Here is a 16889-nt window from a genome sequence, read left to right as displayed (position 1 = left end):
CATGGAATCTTCTGTGAATGTTAAATGAATCCAATTGTTTCAACACAGTTCAGGGTTTGCTGGAGGCAGGAGAAGATGAGCTCCGCACAAATCAGTAATTTCAAAATAAAAGTCCTCTGTGATTGTAATCTGATTGACAGGACACTGTTTCCGTCTTGCACATACGAGTTAGCAGAATTCATGTTTTCCTGGCACCTCAGACCTCAGAAATGAAAATTGGAAATGCACCGATTTTATGGGGACATAACTCTACAGATACTTAAATATATGAAACCCAAATCCTTAGAGCATTCCCATGTAGGCATTCATATTTTATTTTGATGTGTTATTGCATCTTTCAAGCTGCACAGTGATTGGACTGATACTTTCAGCCCTGAAACAAATAGCCACCCTATCATTTTAACCCACATGCATGGCATGTCGTACACCCAACGTGATTACAGTGTGCTAAATGGTTCATTGGCATTTTTACCTTTACCAGCCGTATTCTTGTCAGTTTCCAAACCAAAAGAGAACGTTTTGACCCAGTTAATCTGCATGACATCTCTTAATCTGAGAGGCTTTTATTGCTGGGAAGACTGCCATGCTATCCAGCTGGCTTGTGGTTGCTGAGGTTCTGAGCATATGCCTGAGGAAAATGAATAATGCAGGTTATTCAAACCTTCATTCTGTAACTTTTGCTTTGGGTAGGGGAGATGTGAGGAGGTATACTACATGAGAGACTGCCGCTGCTGTGCTCATGTAAAAATGATGAAGCCTCAGAAAAGCTTCAGATGCTTTCTCTTCACTTTTACATTTCTTTCTTTTTACTACAAAATTGTGGCTTTTGTCCAGGTAAAAAAAAAAAATAAAAAAAGTGCATTTGACGATGTTATGCCTTCAGACTACGCTATCTTCATATTCTTCTCGTCCTGCGGTGTTTCACGTCAGATGTACAAGTGTTGATACGTTTAACCAGCTCTGTGACCCAGAAGCTACAAAGGGACTATATGTGTGCCTCTACATGCCCTCAACATGCAAACAGCATCATCTGAACCCCGTGTTGTGCTACAAGGTACATTCACGAACTGTAGGCTGAAACCCTTGGAGATGTGACCTGATAACCTGGTTGCCAGATAACCTGGAGGTCTGAGAGGCCGATGTCTCCAGGCGGTACGCCATTGCTCCGCTGGACTGATGACACACAGTGCGTCATCCTCTGCGGCTTGCTGTGCCGCATGCGAAAAGATCATCCGATGGAGCTGTGGCCGTGCGCTGCAGAGGCGGCCGCACACCGGGGTTGCAGACTCACACGGCGCAGCACTCGCAGAGCATTTAAGAGTTACAAGAAAACGGGCAGACCATTCAGAATGGAATGGAAAAAGATTTCAAAAGCAGAGAAATGAAGAGAGTCACAAAGTGGATTTATTATATAGCCGTTGTTGTGTCTTTGGTCTCTCCGCTGGCTTTATTGACTTTCTGCAGCCGGTTCATAGAGATAAGGTTGTTCGGAGAAATGGCACACGGTGAAAAAAATATATGAGAAAAGTTTACTTTGCACACTGCTGTTCAGTTTGTCAGGCAATTTGCATAATACTCATTCACATATGGCATTAGTAGTCATCGACATAAGATCTGTATGTCTGAATGCCTGCCTGAAATTTGCTGTACCTGCAAATTTTTCGGCGCTTCTCTGCATCGTCTAACCACATGACGCACGATAGAAAATGAAAAGAGAGATGGAACCGAAGCTTATTTTACATAAAGTTTGCGTTTGCATTGTCCATGGCTTAATGAAATACCAGCAGTGTGCTTGATTTTCATTAACAACCTTTATGTTCATTGTCACTTCTTTAATGTTGGTGAAGAGTTAAGACATTTCTTTTTTTTTACTTCTTTGTGCAATCTATCCCTCCAGAAATAGAACTTCATTATTCATTTTGTGTTTTATGATTTGACCGTAGTATTTCTGGGCGCTCTATTAAATGAAAATATCTTTCTACCACTGGCCTGGATGAATCTTTCATTGTCTTTATCTTTAAATGAGTTGGCACAATCCTCCAAGGAGACATGGGCCGGCATGTGTTTCACCACATTGTCAAAGTTAACATGTGGCTGAGCTAAGTGCCATGATTTAATTGATGCCAAGCGCAATAACATCACCCGCTGATCTTTTAATATTATGGAGATTCAATTCCTGTCCCTTTACTTCATAATGATATTGCCTTCTCAGTATGCAAAGGTAAATTCACGATAGCTTCCACACTTGCACACGAAGTCCAGACTCTAGACAATATTTTCGAGGGCCTGCAGAGTTTGGAATGCTATTTTAGATTGTAATGAGATGGCCGTTAACCTTTGGATTCAAGCAAGAGCCTCTCTAGAATAAATTAGCAGCCTCCCAGTTCATGCACAACAGTAACCGTGTGCCTCTTTTGTGTCTAATCCTCTGGGTCTCTCTCTCTCTCTCTCTCTCTAGGTTTCTCTATACTGCAGGCCATAATGGAGGCTGCAGTAGCTAACACCTGGCAGGTGACCGCCCGCTCTGTTAGCGGCACAACCGATGCAGCAGAGTTCAAGCGCATCATTGAGGAGATGGACAGGAGGCAGGAGAAGCGCTTTGTGATTGACTGCGAGGTGGACAGGATCAACACCATATTGGAACAGGTGAGCCTCAAACTCACTGCACATGTGGTAACAGCTGTCGATTACATAACCAAACAACTACACTGACCATCTAGCCCATTTGTTGCTTCCTGCTTTAGTCACTTGATTACCAAGCAAATTGAAAATTACAAATATCAAAGAGCCACTCCACCAATTGTACATGTTCATTTTAATAGTTATGGTGATCTTGAGTTAGACTGGGAGACGACAAATGTATAACAAAAACTGTATGTGTATGAAATAGTGCTGTTCAAAAATATAGATATAGTGTCAAATTACCTCCACCTCCGCTCCTGTGAAGCTATGTCGCTGCCTATTGCCTTCTGAGCTGAGGCCAGTGACCTCCCGGCCTGTCACATGATCCGGCTAATATGACGACATGGCGTCTCGCCAAGCAAGCGGCCGTATACTGTGGAGCCGCGCCGCTATGTGATCCTGAATCATTCCTGCCGACACATCATGGATGTAGCAGTGTCGTGCCCAGGATTTACGAAGAGGTGAAGAAACGTGTCTAAACGTTGCTCCCGCCAGACTAGCCCTGACGTGCGATGTTAGACGACTAGACCACCGAGTCGTATGTTACGATTACACCACATCTCTGAGGAGTGGGAACTAGTTTCACGTGTTTTGCAGACACGGGGCAATGTACGAGAGCCGTTCAGGCGGTAACGTGGCGTAGTTACTGAAAACTGAACCTGAGGAATGGGACCTAAGAGTGGGCAGTAACGCCGAGTTATCAATATGTGATGTACGTATTAGACTATCCAGGTGGTACACAGCAAGTTATATTTTCAGCTCTATTTTTACATTTTCAGTAAAAAGAAAAACGAGTATTGTAATATATTGCAATATGTATGTTAAGTATTGTCACGGTATATATATATATATATCGTATCGTGACACGTGTATCGCAATAGGTATGGTACCACGCGGTGCTTTCCAATACACAGCCCTAGTATGAAAGAGTATGAAAGACAGAGTTGCTTACCATGCCAGGAGGACCTGTTTTCAGAAAACGAAGAAGCGCTAAAACCCAACTGTGCGCTACCTGTCCAGAACCAATCAGCATGCTCACAAGTGTTTAGCAACTAAAGAGCCACATTATTTCCTCAGACATTTGTGGAAACAAAACAGAGCTACAAAATAGATATTGGACTCCGGTCGACTGAAACGTGGCTCCAAATAAATGCTAATGTTGCTGTGCTTTTCCTACTGTGACGTGTCAAAAGTTCTTCCAACAAAAGAGGCCGATTCAGTATTTTAGATCTAAGATCTAAGACTCACTAAGTCTTACTCAGATCATTTTAGTTCTGCTGCTTGTTTTGCATGTGAGTTTTTACAAATAGCTGATGTGTTCTTTCCTTGAGTTTGTGAAACCTCATAAAGGCTGTGTTCAATTGAATGTCAGGCACAGCAGTAGGTGTGAGGAGCTGCATTTGGTGCTGTTTGGTTGCCAAATTGGAGGCCGACTTGTTTGAAAACCAGTGCGTGTCGTTGAAGCTGCCCGAGAGCCTGAGGTTGAGAGGTCCGAACGTGAGCAGCCAATTTGAGAGACCACTGGATGAGGCATCCTTTTTAATCCTCCTCTAACCCCTCCTTTCCTCCATCACGTCCATTGCCTGAGGAGGAAATGAAAGGTCCACCAGTCCTTGTAGTCGGGGAAACACAATTACTATGAATAGATGAGTGGCTATTATGCCATGCATCTCCTCTGTGCGGCCGCCCCGCTCCACCCTACACTCCTCCACTGCTTGCTGCTGCCTGCTTACAAGGCAATCAGCTCCCGCTTTGGATTCTGCTCGTTAACATTCATTTAGTTATTGGCTTCTCTCTGCCTCACAATATCCCCTCAACCGGTGTTCGTTTCCCTTTTTTTTTCAGGAATCAAATTAGATCCCAGAGTCACAGTTTAAAGCAGAATGGCTTTAAGTATTCATTTTCTGTAATTCAATTCTTGTGCTACACATTTTCTTCCTTTACCATTCAGGCACTATACTGGAATCTATTTCCTCTTTGTGTCAAGACTATGCATCAGCTTTTAAGAAAAGCATTACAAATCACAAGAAGGGGAAAATAAAGCTTTTATAACAGCTAACCTTCAAAGCAGCAGTGTGCTCAATTGTGCCCCTTGTTTCAGTGACAACCTCAGCGTGGGATTTTCTTTTGTTCCTGGAGCTAATTGAAATAATCTGGCTATCAATATGGATGAGTCCCAAGCATTCAGGGAAGCTGCTGGACTTCGCTTTGCAGCCACCCCCTATTGGGCCATACCATTACACTTTGAAACAGGGATGGACTGTCCCCCATGAGGGCAATCACACCAAAAAATGGCACCCACTGTCAGCTATGTGGAAACCCGCTGCTTCTACCTGCTATTGCACTTCCATTAGCCAATGATTGACGGATAGAGTTTCATCTCTGGACAGGAGGGAGAGTTTGAACACAACCTGTGTGCCGAGGCCAGCGTATGCGTGTGTCGCTTCAATCCGTCAAGGTCACTGCTGTTGAGGGAGGACCATGAGGCAGGACAGATTCAGCCACCTGATTGCTGGGGGAAATGGGAAACAGCTCAGTGGCTTAGTTTTATGATTTCTGTCTGAGTAATCCCAGCACACAATGAGCGTCTTCATACCAGGCAGTGCAGTTCATGGTGTATAGAAGAGGCAAGTGTCGAACTTCCACAATTCGGTTCAAATTGTTCCACCCGAGGAAAACCCTCTGTGCTGCTGTTCATTAGCACCACTTTTGATCCTGTGGCTGATAATGCCGTGGTCCTGACTGTTTTTCAGCATTTCAAATGTTCCTCAATTATTAAAGGGACATCCACTTGTACTGCATTTTCTCAATGACTGTACTCAAGTATAATTTGCTTTTTAGTTTGCAGTTATTAACTACTTCTTTTTCTAAAACATACAGATGTATAAAGCAGTTCAATTTAGCTCCTCAACTACAAGCTATGATGTTAAAATGCTGCTCACACTTTAAGTATAATTTGCCTTTGCCTGTATTAAACAGTATATTATTATATACAGTACATGTACAGTACACTGTAGTATGTAAGTTTATGTAAGTATTTACTCTACCAATCGATGTATTCCAACCAGGGGTTCAGTTATTTTCAGGATTGATCTGTCGATTGTTTATAGCATAAAGTTTGGGAACCCCCAGGTGGCATCTTCAAATGTCTTGATTTGAAGTATACAAAACACAGAAAAAGCAGCAAATCCCTTCCTTCGAAGGCCCTTAAAGGGTATTTTCTATAGACCAACGAATAATTACTTTAACTTTGATTGATGCTTAGCTATTTAGTCACGAATTTAATGTGAAAAATAAATACGTTTCCTGGGGCTTTAAAGGTGCTAAATTTTAAAGGTGCTAAAGTTGCGCACCGTGTGGGGGAAATCCCTCAATCACAGATATGATCATAGATATGCTCTGAATTTTGAATTTGGCCCCTTTAAGAAGCTATAGTACCAGCAAATAGTTTACCTTTTTATTTCCTTGACACAGGTTCTTCATTGTCATAATTGTTGCACTTTCATCCTATGTTGACTGATCAATTAGACGAATGGTTTCAGCTCTCGTTGCAACCCGTGCTTAGGTGTTGGACAGCAATTTCTCTAAATTGTCATTGACTCATCATACTTTCAGCACACAAACACACTGGATGTACCTCATCTTCAGTCGTAAGCACACTCAGCTGAATGCCACTTTTACTCGCTTCATTTATCAGTTGCCATGATGTAGAAATGCGATAAGGAAAGTATTTGCATACTGCTGCATCAGGCGCAGTTTTGTGAGTCTCCCAACAAATTTGTTTTGGGACGCTGAGGAGAATGTTACACCCGGGCTATTATCATTTTATGCAATAACAACCGCTCAGGATTTATCGCTCATAGGACTTTTCCATCAATATACTGCACTGCAGATAAATGAACCCAATGACTTCCATTCCTTCCCTTTCGACAAAGACGTTAGAGAGCCTCTGCCAGCTCTGCTCGCTGAATCATATCCAACAAGCGTGTTTCATTGAACCGTCCAGGTTTGTGATATTATATGCTGAGAAAAAATGTTTGTGGCATTAAAAAGGGGCAAAATAAACAAGAAGTATGATTGAATATGAGATAATCATCTCTGTATTACTCCCGCTCTTCGTAATGATGATTTTTCAGAGCGAGTATGTGTGTGTGTGCCGGTCTCTTGAGAGCCTATGCGTGTGTTTGACTGTACATGTGCTCATGCCTAATCTGATCCATCTATGAGATTGCACATATAACATCATATAGCATCATATCTGCCTTAAGGCTCCATCCTGGCCCTCTTTCCTCCAGGGATTTCTGTGCTGGAGTCTGCTCAGAGGCAACAACCTGCTCATCACTAGTGTAAAGAGAGGCAGGCAGAAAAAAAAAGAAATAAGAGACGGCGTCTGGGACAGGCCCAGGGCACGCAAGCTGTTCAAAGACAGACAGGCAGTGAGCCCTCTGCCAGCCGCAAAGCTGCATTTTCATGCAGGAAAAAAATAATAATACAATAAGAAGTGAAAAGGATTCACAGAATGAGAAAAAAAAAGAGCGGTACATTTGGGGATTTGTTCCAACATTCTGCCGCCTGTAGAAGCATGAAGGGTGGCCACATTGCCTCCCCATGGAGAATTAGAGATCCTCCATATCCCTCTCTCTGCTCTTGAATGAAGGACTGCAAGGAATATCCACAGTTTGGATGTTTGTATAGAAAAATTATTTGTGTTGTATCTAATTCGAGAAAGGGAAAGAAATCTGACCATGGGAGATCAGGAGTCGTGGGAGAGGGAATGAATGCGCGATAGATTGCCAGCAGCTGATAGAAAAATGTCAGCAATAAAAGGAAGACGCTCAATTATAGTGATTATCGTGTTATCATTAAACAGAATGTGACCTGCTGAGAACGGGAAGCTGAGACCGGTGTGCTTTGACTCTTGACGATTTGCGTGTGTAGTTATAACTGTGCTAAGAACACAGTCTTGTACCTTTTTCTTCCATTATCAATCAAGCTGAATTACCCCGATCATTTTCAGTGAAAGAGGACGTCTTGCTGTTTCGGAGCCAAGCTTTGCCACACAAACACAATGGCGGACCAGCTGCAGTGTCAGCGATTCCATCCTCCCAAGCTATCACATCTCACATTGTTAGCTATCTCAGAGCAATGACATAATCATCTGAATGTGAGTCAGGTGTTTCCGAAATGTTCTACATTTGGTCAAAGGCCAACGCTTTATGCCCCTGCCCTCTTCAGCCCCGTGTAACGCCACTGCCAAGAAAAGCATCTCAGCCTCAGCTGCCACTGGCTGTTAATTAGAGAGCGCTCCACCAAGAGCACTTCTATACCAAGAGCCTTGAAGCAGAACTGGAGACTGAAGTAGACGAAGGTCCTTTTGTGTCAAAGCATATAGCTCTAATTCACCCTTCTGCCCGTCGTGAATTACATGTGAGGTGGACCACTTTGATAACTTTGCAGCCGCAAATTATGTGCTGCTTGTTATTAACACTCTGATTAATAATGCAAATGTAATCTACAGTGATATTTCAAGTTTTGAGCCAGGAACAGAAAATGTTCTGTCACTACAACCTCGACCCTGCATCCAGTTATTCCCCAGAAAATCAAGGACGGGATCAATGCTGTGAGCAGGATTTTTACATTCTTTTAATTAAGCTGCGTCAAGATGTATTCAGTGAGTTACACTTCACCAAAGTTGGTTCGTAAGAGAGAAACCAGCCATGCGATTAAGTGACACGATCATTTTTTCGATCAGTTGTTTTTGCCGTGAATACTTTCGCACATTACGTGAATATTACACGGTGAAAAAGCTACTTTTTTCCGGAGAAATCTTCTTTTTTTGTGAGCTTGCGCACATTAAATAAAAGTACCAACCAATCGAACGGGTTGCATTGTGCCCAAAATATATATTCATCAAACAAATACACGGAGGCTCAGTGGTCCAAACCAAGATGACAACCTTTCCAACTCCTTTCGACCTTAACAAAGATCCACATTTTCTGATCGTATTTTTCACAATAAAAGCCCAAGACATATAATACTTGCAGACGACTATTTTGCATTTTCCTGTCGCTTAGTGGTCAATGTGCCGGTGTGTAAATGCGTTGGATGATATCTGCTATCTTCAGATGTAATCGTCAGACGTGACTTTGCCAGCAGTTTGTTATTATTACCATAAGTGACAGTCAACACAATAATTCCACTTTTGAATGTAATTATTAAAATAATGAAAAGGTAATTTACTAAATGTGTGCCACAATAAAGGTCTGGCTTTCTAGTCACAAATACATTCTTTGAAGTGGACTTCAAGCAAAATACTGATAAAATATTTGTTGTGGTGGAACAAAGATTCATATCTGATCACCCTATTTTTGATTCATATGATTTCTATAATTTCCTATGTAAATGCCATGTGGTCAGTGCTTATAAATAACAATTGTTAAATGTCTATGTCAGAGTATGTTTATTGTCCCCCATGGATGAGCAGTGACCCCCGACAAAACTGGACTGTTGATCCCTTCCAGACAATTGTGGCTTCAACACTGATTATCTTTTTGATTATAACCTGCCAAATAATGCTGAAATGACCATTTGACTTATGGGATGCTCAACTTACTCAAAGAAAAATGCTTTGCTCAGCTTCTCCAATGTGAGGACCGTGTTCTTCTGTTTCATATCATTGTAGATTGTAAACGTTGGAGGTATAGAAGGTTTTTAACACATCACCTCAGGCTGCAACATATTCTGAAGGTGGTCGATTTTTATTGATATTTTATTCAGATTAATTAGTTCATCGAAATATTCCGTACCGCTTCGGCAGGGAGTCTGGTCTTTAAGTTTTCATAGCTCTGGAAGAGGCTAAAAGTACTTTCCTCATTATTTGCTCCTTTTCTCTCCTATGCCTCAGTGAATGGTACGATATCTACAAACTCAGGGTAACCTATCACTTTCAGTCTGCTTCTTTCTGTGCTGTGGCAAACTCTGCAGTGGAAAGGTCATACTTGGAGGACAAATGGTCTGGCATTTTTTATTGAGACTGTGTAGCTGTAGTTTTACATTTAGGGTTCTATCTCTCTCTGGCGGTGCCGAGGCAGGCCGAGTCTGGATGAGGGTGAAGTCAAGGCCATCCTGGTTGTCTGTCCCCATCAGGCTTTAAAGAAAACTCCAGTCTGCGAAATGCTGGCTCTCTTTCAGCAGCAGAACAAAAAGGTGGTGGAGCCAGTTAGCGGATCGATGTGAAAGAGGGCACACTGTATGAAAAAGAGGAATGGCATTATTGAAGCACACTAAACACATTTCTTCTTGTCAGTGTCACTGGGAAACAGGATAATTGGTTAGTAGGCTTGTGTTTGTATGTATGTGATCTAAAGGCGATTAACAGCAATAGAAATCGATTCAAGGCGAATGGGAGTCAACAAATGGAGGAAAATCCAAGGTGTGCAGCAGTTTTTGAAAGATAATGCAAAATCACCCGAGTCTGTGCTTTTGGTGGATATCTGTTTTAGGCTCAAGCCATAATAGCAAAGTTAGTGTTTAACGTTTTGGGAATTACTTTAATTCATCCTCTCTTCGGAAGTGAGATGGGAAGGGGAATATCGCCCTCATGTGATTAGCGTAGCTTAGCATAACGGCAAAAAGGCAGGGGGCAACAGCTAGCTAAAAGTGTTATAAAGACAATGTCTTCCAACACCTATAAAGCTCATTCATTAACGAATTGTACGTTATTTGTTTAATCCTTTCACAAACAGTGTTGGGAGATGTTTTTTTATCCTCATTTTGCTAGCTGTTTCCCCTGAAGTCTTAATGCTAAACTTAGCTAATCAAGTCCGGGCATGACTATCATTTTTGTTGCTCATGTCTTATCAATCACATCTGTTCGTCCCACCACATTGTACTTTTTCTTAAATGACACCAGATGTTAATTAGTGAGCTTTAGCTGTTGGTAGTTGTATTTTTTAACGATGAACAGAACCAGCTGTTCCCCTGTGTTTCCAGCCTTTATATTAGGCTAAGCTTATCAGGTCTGGACTCCAACTCCGTAGACGTGAGCTTAGCATCAGTGTTCTCATCGCACTCTTGAAAGGAAAGCGTGTATTCCCCAAAACTATGCCTTCAAAGGCCTGTAACAGCATGGACTGCTGCGCCTTTGTTTCCGTAAGTAAGCTAATATTCTTATGTCTTATCTGAGGAAATATTGTTTCAGATCATAGTGTGTTATTGCTCAAATAATATTGGACTTTCAAGAAAATCGCATCTTATCAGCACCATTAAAAGATAGTTATCACCGTCTGCAGCAGCGAAGGGATTTAGGGGCATCAGCGGTGCATCACAACAAGTAAGAGTGAGATCTGTCCGTCTCGACTGGAGTCGGGTCTTGCCGTCTGCCTAATCAAAGAGGCTGAGGGGAGAGGTTGGTGTGATCTGGCTGGAGGTTCTGTGTCATCAGTGTCTCGCTGTGCTTCATCCCAAGGTTGCGGCTTGTAGCTGTTGCCAGGCCGGATGAGCTGCGGGGCAGCAGGTGGAGGGGGGGGGGGGGGTGAGGCCTTTCTCTGCCTCGCTCCAGGTCAGGTGTGAGGAGGCTTGCGGCCCGAGTCAAGGTTAGCAGCACACGGTGACGTGGAAGTGTTGCGGAGATTATCTTTTTCGTGGAGCTGTCTGTCATTTTCTCATTAGACTCAGATTGATGGATTCTAAAAAGCCAACTCCTGCTTTTTCTGCATTACAATCAACTAATTCCCCCTTTGTTTCTATTTCTTTCTTTATTTGTTCTCCTCTGTCTGACATCCTGCAGTGTTGGAGGTTTATTAAAGCCCTAATGATGGTGAGGCTGTCATAGAATACTGACCCACCCAAGCAGCTTGATAGCGTGAGTGAAAGGCTTTGTGTGTTTGTGCTCCCTCGTGAGCCGTTCTTTGTGAAAAGCACAACCAATTTCCCCTTCTTTTTTTTTGTGAGCAACCTTCAGATTCCCACTCAAGAGGGAGAGAAGTGGTTTATTTTATTCGGCAGGGTGCTCAGTCCAAGCAAGGATGATTGTTTGGCGCTATTGTATCCAGTACTCGTGCACCTAGGTCTGTTTAAGTTCAGCCTAGCTACATTAATAGCTGTAATTGTAGTTGAAACGGGTGAAACTAAAAACATCCTTCATAGACTTTTATTACTTCTTTTTTTTTGCACCATTGGATGTGAAGATACACGTTTGTATTTCATTGCTCAGCGAGAATGTCGTAAACGATCCACAGTAACAAATACCCAACGTCCCCGGCCTAACACGCACACACACACAAACAGATGATAAACTGACAGTTTGTTTTCGTGACAGAGCCAGAACATGTGCAAACAGGCTGATTCTGCTGTAAACTTGTGTCGCTGTGTTTGTAGAACGCAGATGAAAAAGGAGACACGGTTGTCAGGTTTCTGCATGGCAGCCACTCAGAAGTCCATCTACAGCAGACTGCAAAAACTCATAAATAACAGACCTTATGAGGCCCGGTTGAAAACCCTGTCCGGCATGTAATGAGAAAAAAACAGACAGGACAATTCAGAGTCTCACTGTTTGATTCATCTGTAGGCCCGCAAAACAAAAGGAAGGAGCAAATGTAGAATAAAAGGCAGCATATGGTTGGTTATACGGCGATGGAATGGCTTAGAACACCACTTACTATTTTCAGACAGGCTGCGTGGGTTGAAACATGCTGTTATGCTCCAAAGGTGTGATATTTTCAAAGCAGAGCGAGATCCACTTCTTACTGTAAATTTCCTTGAAATGTTTTTTTTTTTTTCTTCGATTTCTTACCTTCTGTCCAACAGTACCTGGCTCTTATCTCTGCATGACTTCAAAGTGAGCAGAACATTTAAGGGTGTTCCACATTGTTTCTCTCTCATTATAAGCTATTTACTTAATTATCACTTCCTCTCGCCGCACCCTCTCCCTCTTATTGTTCCGCTATCGACTCTGCTTTGTTTCAACTTCAGCGGGATCCAGCGTGCTGGCAGGGCGCTGCTGCATTCACGGAGACTGTTGTGGCCGCTTGTACAAGCCGTGGCTCTTAGCTCTCGTCTCACGGGTGGTTTACTGTTTACTGTTTTCTCTCCCATAGGTTGTGACCCTGGGGAAGAACAGCCGTGGTTACCACTACATTCTGGCCAATCTCGTGAGTAATAGCCGAGCCGCTCCCCTGGGAGGGTGTGGAACCAGCTTTTTCTTTTGCTGCATGTGATGGGACGTAGTCTCAGCCATGAGCACAAATGTGCATGTGCAATAAATGGATTATAAGCTTTTGTATGAAATCAGGGAAAAACACACACTCTTTTTGGGTGTGTTCTGTTTGTTCCTCGTGTCTAATCAATCACAATCTGGCAGTCTGACCACATTGCATATTGACCGAAATGAATATTCATATTTAAGTGTAGTTGAATGTCCTGAGCAATAAATAAACAGCATTTAACCTTTTTAATCATCTTTGGAGGGCAGCCATGTTTTCCTCCCACTCTAAATGTTCATTTAGCCTTGATATTATACAGCAGTTGAACACGTGCCCTTGCACACCATGACACAATGCTGCTCTTGAAAAAAACTGCAATTTGACCATAAAAAAAGATAACGTGTCACAGCTCTAGGGCGAAGAAGGACGTTTACAGGCTGCTTGATCTGAATAAAAGTAGGCCACCTGGTTGAAGTAAAAATATTTTGATTTCTACCTGAGCTGACACGAACTCTACTGGCAGGTTTCTGTAAAGAAATGCAGGTTAGCCTGCACCACAGCTTGCAAAGATGTCAGTGCAAAGGCAACACGTTGCTCTCTCAGAAACTACAGCAAGTTGATGATAAACCGCACCTGGCACGCTGCCAGAATGTCTGCTCATATGTTGTGGTGCTTCTCCCCAGGTTGAACTTTAAAGAAAAAACATGTGACGCAGGTCATCTCCTCCCCTGTTTCCCTTTTGTCTCATCTCAGGGATTTACTAATGTGAGCTTGGACAAAGTCTTCGCCGGTGGAGCCAACATTTCAGGTTTTCAGATCGTCAACCCTGAGAACCCGATTGTGCAGCAGTTTATGCAGCGCTGGGAGCGGCTGGATGAAAGAGAATTCCCAGAAGCCCGAAACACTCCTCTGAAGGTACTTCGCTTGCAAGGCCTTTCATTGCGCATGCAGAACGCAACGATCATCCCTTCTGAAGTGCTCTCTATCGGTTCTCCTCCTCCTCTCATCCTCTGTTTGCCTTTGTCATTCTGTCTCCCTCCCACCCCTGGCCTCCTCTTCTCTGCTTTGCATCCCTCCCAGCAATCAATATATTGATAGGCGGTGCAAGGCAAGGTTATATCGCAGCCTCAATTTGCATCTAATTAAACAATGATCAACGAAGAAATGGATTTTGAATGGCATCTAATTAGATTTTGTCACGGTGCAGTGGTCAACAAACAAATGGCTCAAACTGTCAGTGGGGAAAAGGTCAGGCGAAGTAAGAGGAGAAGTGCGTGGGAGATAAAATCACGTATTAATGCTCTGTTTACTTCCCGACTCTGCACTAAAAGTTTTGAAAGAGGTCCTGACCGTCTGACAAGTCTTGGCTTTTCGAATCACATATCTGTCTAATCAAGCTATTTTTGTCATGAGCAGGGCATCAGAGCTTGCACCCACCCACCCCACACACACTGACCTGACTGGGGGGGGGTCGGCTGAAAGCAACTCATGGACTGCCCCACTTTTCACCGGGATTCATTTTGAAAATATCAAATAAAACTTCTAACCAAAGTGGTTTGAAACTATTCTGTTTTACTCTTAGAAAACATATCCTGACAGTCTAAAAGTGTATATATATATATATATATATATAAAAAGGCTTTACTGCAAAAACGCGAATCCTTTCTTGTCTTCTTCCTCTCACCATGTGTTCCTGTCTCACAGTATGCGCTGCGTTCTCTTTGATTTTGTACAGTACACTTCAGCGCTGACCCACGATGCCGTCCTGGTGATAGCAGAGGCCTTCAGGTACCTGCGGCGCCAACGCGTGGACGTCTCTCGCCGGGGCAGCGCTGGAGACTGCCTGGCCAATCCCGCTGTACCTTGGAGCCAAGGCATCGACATCGAGAGGGCTCTCAAAACGGTAGGGGCTGGGAAGAGAGAGAGAGTGGCAAGCTGATAACTAAAGAAGAGCCTAGAAGAAGTGAAGCAGAGATGGGGAGTGAGACTGTGATAAAGATGGAACGTGACAGAGAGAAGGGAATAGAGCGCAGAGCTGTTCTCCTCCCTCTGCCCCCAGATATCTCTGCACAGCTCACTCAAATCCAGGCGCTCATTACCATAAAACTACATCTTTTATTAAAGCGTATCCAGTTCATCATTTGATTAACAGACTGCTCGCACTCTAGCAGCTCCATGGACACGAGCACCTTAATGCCAGCTATATATGCAAAGTGATGGCTATTACACATTCCCCTGTGTCTGTCCGTCCGTCTGTCTGTCTGTCTGTCTGTCCCTCGTGGCAGGTCCAAGTGCATGGTATGACTGGGAAAATCCAGTTTGACAACTACGGCCGCAGGACCAACTACACCATCGATGTTTATGAGATGAAAACAGGTGGGCCGCGGAAGGTGAGTCGGAGCGGTGACCTCCGTCAGCTCTCATCCATCAACAAGTCAGATCCAGACCTGATCTAAAAGCCTTTAGCGAGCACACAGCTAACAGCTGGCGCACATCAAGGTTGCCCTCATTACTTGTCAAAAGTGAGGAATTTGGCCAATTCTAAATGGTTTATTGATCACCTGCGCTGAAGAACTAAAGTCAGCGAATGTCGGCAAAATGTGTCAAAAAGTTGCCCGGAACTATTTTGAGAGAACTGACAAAGCAAGATTGTGTGAAAGAAGACACAAAGCAATACTCAAACAAGCCTCCACCTCCGTTCATTAAAGTGCTGAGGGCTTTCCCAGTCATGTGGGACCAGCAGGCCTGACAGGCCAGTGCAGAGTTATGCTAATTGCCTTTCTCTACCTCTGTTATGTAGCAGCACTGATGAGCTATCCCAAGCATCACACGCCACACAAATCACACACAGCCTGCGATCTGATACCCAAAACTGCCCTCGCAAAAGAATGATAGAAGACTATTTCGGTGCTGTGTGATAGAGCAGATATATGATTTTTGGTCTCTCTCGTGACAATAATTATCATTCAGATAACCGATTACTATAATAGGGAACCAATAATTCCTCTGGCTCCTCTTCAGTATAGTAATTCCCAGCGGTTCGTTCACATTATAACCGGTACCGTATGATGACCTCACCGAGTTCCAAGCGACGGCTGTGAGTTTCTCATGAGCTGGATAAGTGTGGGCTCAGTCTGATCATGCCGGCTGCTTCCGAGGCCTCCCAAAGCCCACGCTTTGAGTTAGCATCACACAGCCCTCACAGCCGTCTCTCCGCACAGCCAAACGGAGAGGGTGGAAGGAGTGTGGGAGAAAGGAGGTCAGGGGGAGAGAGTGAGGGATGATGAGGCAAGTGGGGCAGCAGTTTGTCAGGACCTGCAGCCCCAGTCACCCCACTGACAGTTAGAGGATGAAGCTTCCTAACTGTGACTGTCATGAGTGATGTATGGGCTGATATCTGTCCATGCTGCTCTGCTCAGGGTGGGATCAGGACTCTGCCTCTGGAGCAGCACTCCATGGCACAGCCCCCCCCCCCCCCCCTCCTCAAATATCACTGTCTGACAAGAGAGCGAGGGAATAAACATTTACAGCTTTCTCCAGTCGTGCAAGTGCACTAACTACATCCATAACTGTGACCACAATTATGGAGCTGACGTTTTGAGAGGTTTGCTGCTTTCTAGCGCCTCCACTTGGTGTTTAAAAACTCTGCACTGTTGTACACCTGTCTGGCCTGAACATTTAAAGATCTAAGGCACAGAAAAAAATAAAAGGAAAAAAAATAAAATGCGGACCAGATGTGACGAGGAAAATCCCAGCCAGCAACAGTTAGAATATTGGCAGCAACATATGCAACACGTTTCATCGTGAGCCAGAGCAGCCATTATTTCAGATGGGCAAACAAACAGTTGACATTGGTTTGACTTAAGCATCTGTACAGCAGAGTACAGAGAAAGCTGCAACGGCAGACTGTGCAGAAGAAACTGTGGAGCCACTGGAATATTATGCTAAATTATTAAACGTGTATGCAGTTCACAGGCCTGAATATCAATTATTTACCATAAAACC

The 16889-nt window shown here is 43.6% G+C and overlaps 1 protein-coding gene across 1 annotated transcript in view; it reads left to right on the top strand.

Annotated features, from left to right (window-relative positions):
• Window positions 1-16889, top strand: part of gria3b (glutamate receptor, ionotropic, AMPA 3b) — a 74052-nt gene that overhangs the window by 35651 nt on the left and 21512 nt on the right. The window contains exons 4-8 of the mRNA XM_079268820.1: window positions 2459-2646; window positions 12780-12833; window positions 13638-13799; window positions 14620-14787; window positions 15170-15274. Coding sequence (XP_079124946.1) covers window positions 2459-2646; window positions 12780-12833; window positions 13638-13799; window positions 14620-14787; window positions 15170-15274 — 677 coding nt within the window. The remainder of the gene's footprint in view (window positions 1-2458; window positions 2647-12779; window positions 12834-13637; window positions 13800-14619; window positions 14788-15169; window positions 15275-16889) is intronic.

Source organism: Melanostigma gelatinosum, assembly GCF_949748355.1.
Source record: "Melanostigma gelatinosum genome assembly, chromosome: 5".
In the NCBI taxonomy this organism is placed as follows: Eukaryota; Metazoa; Chordata; class Actinopteri; order Perciformes; family Zoarcidae; genus Melanostigma; species Melanostigma gelatinosum.
This window is presented reverse-complemented; position numbering and strand designations above follow the sequence as displayed.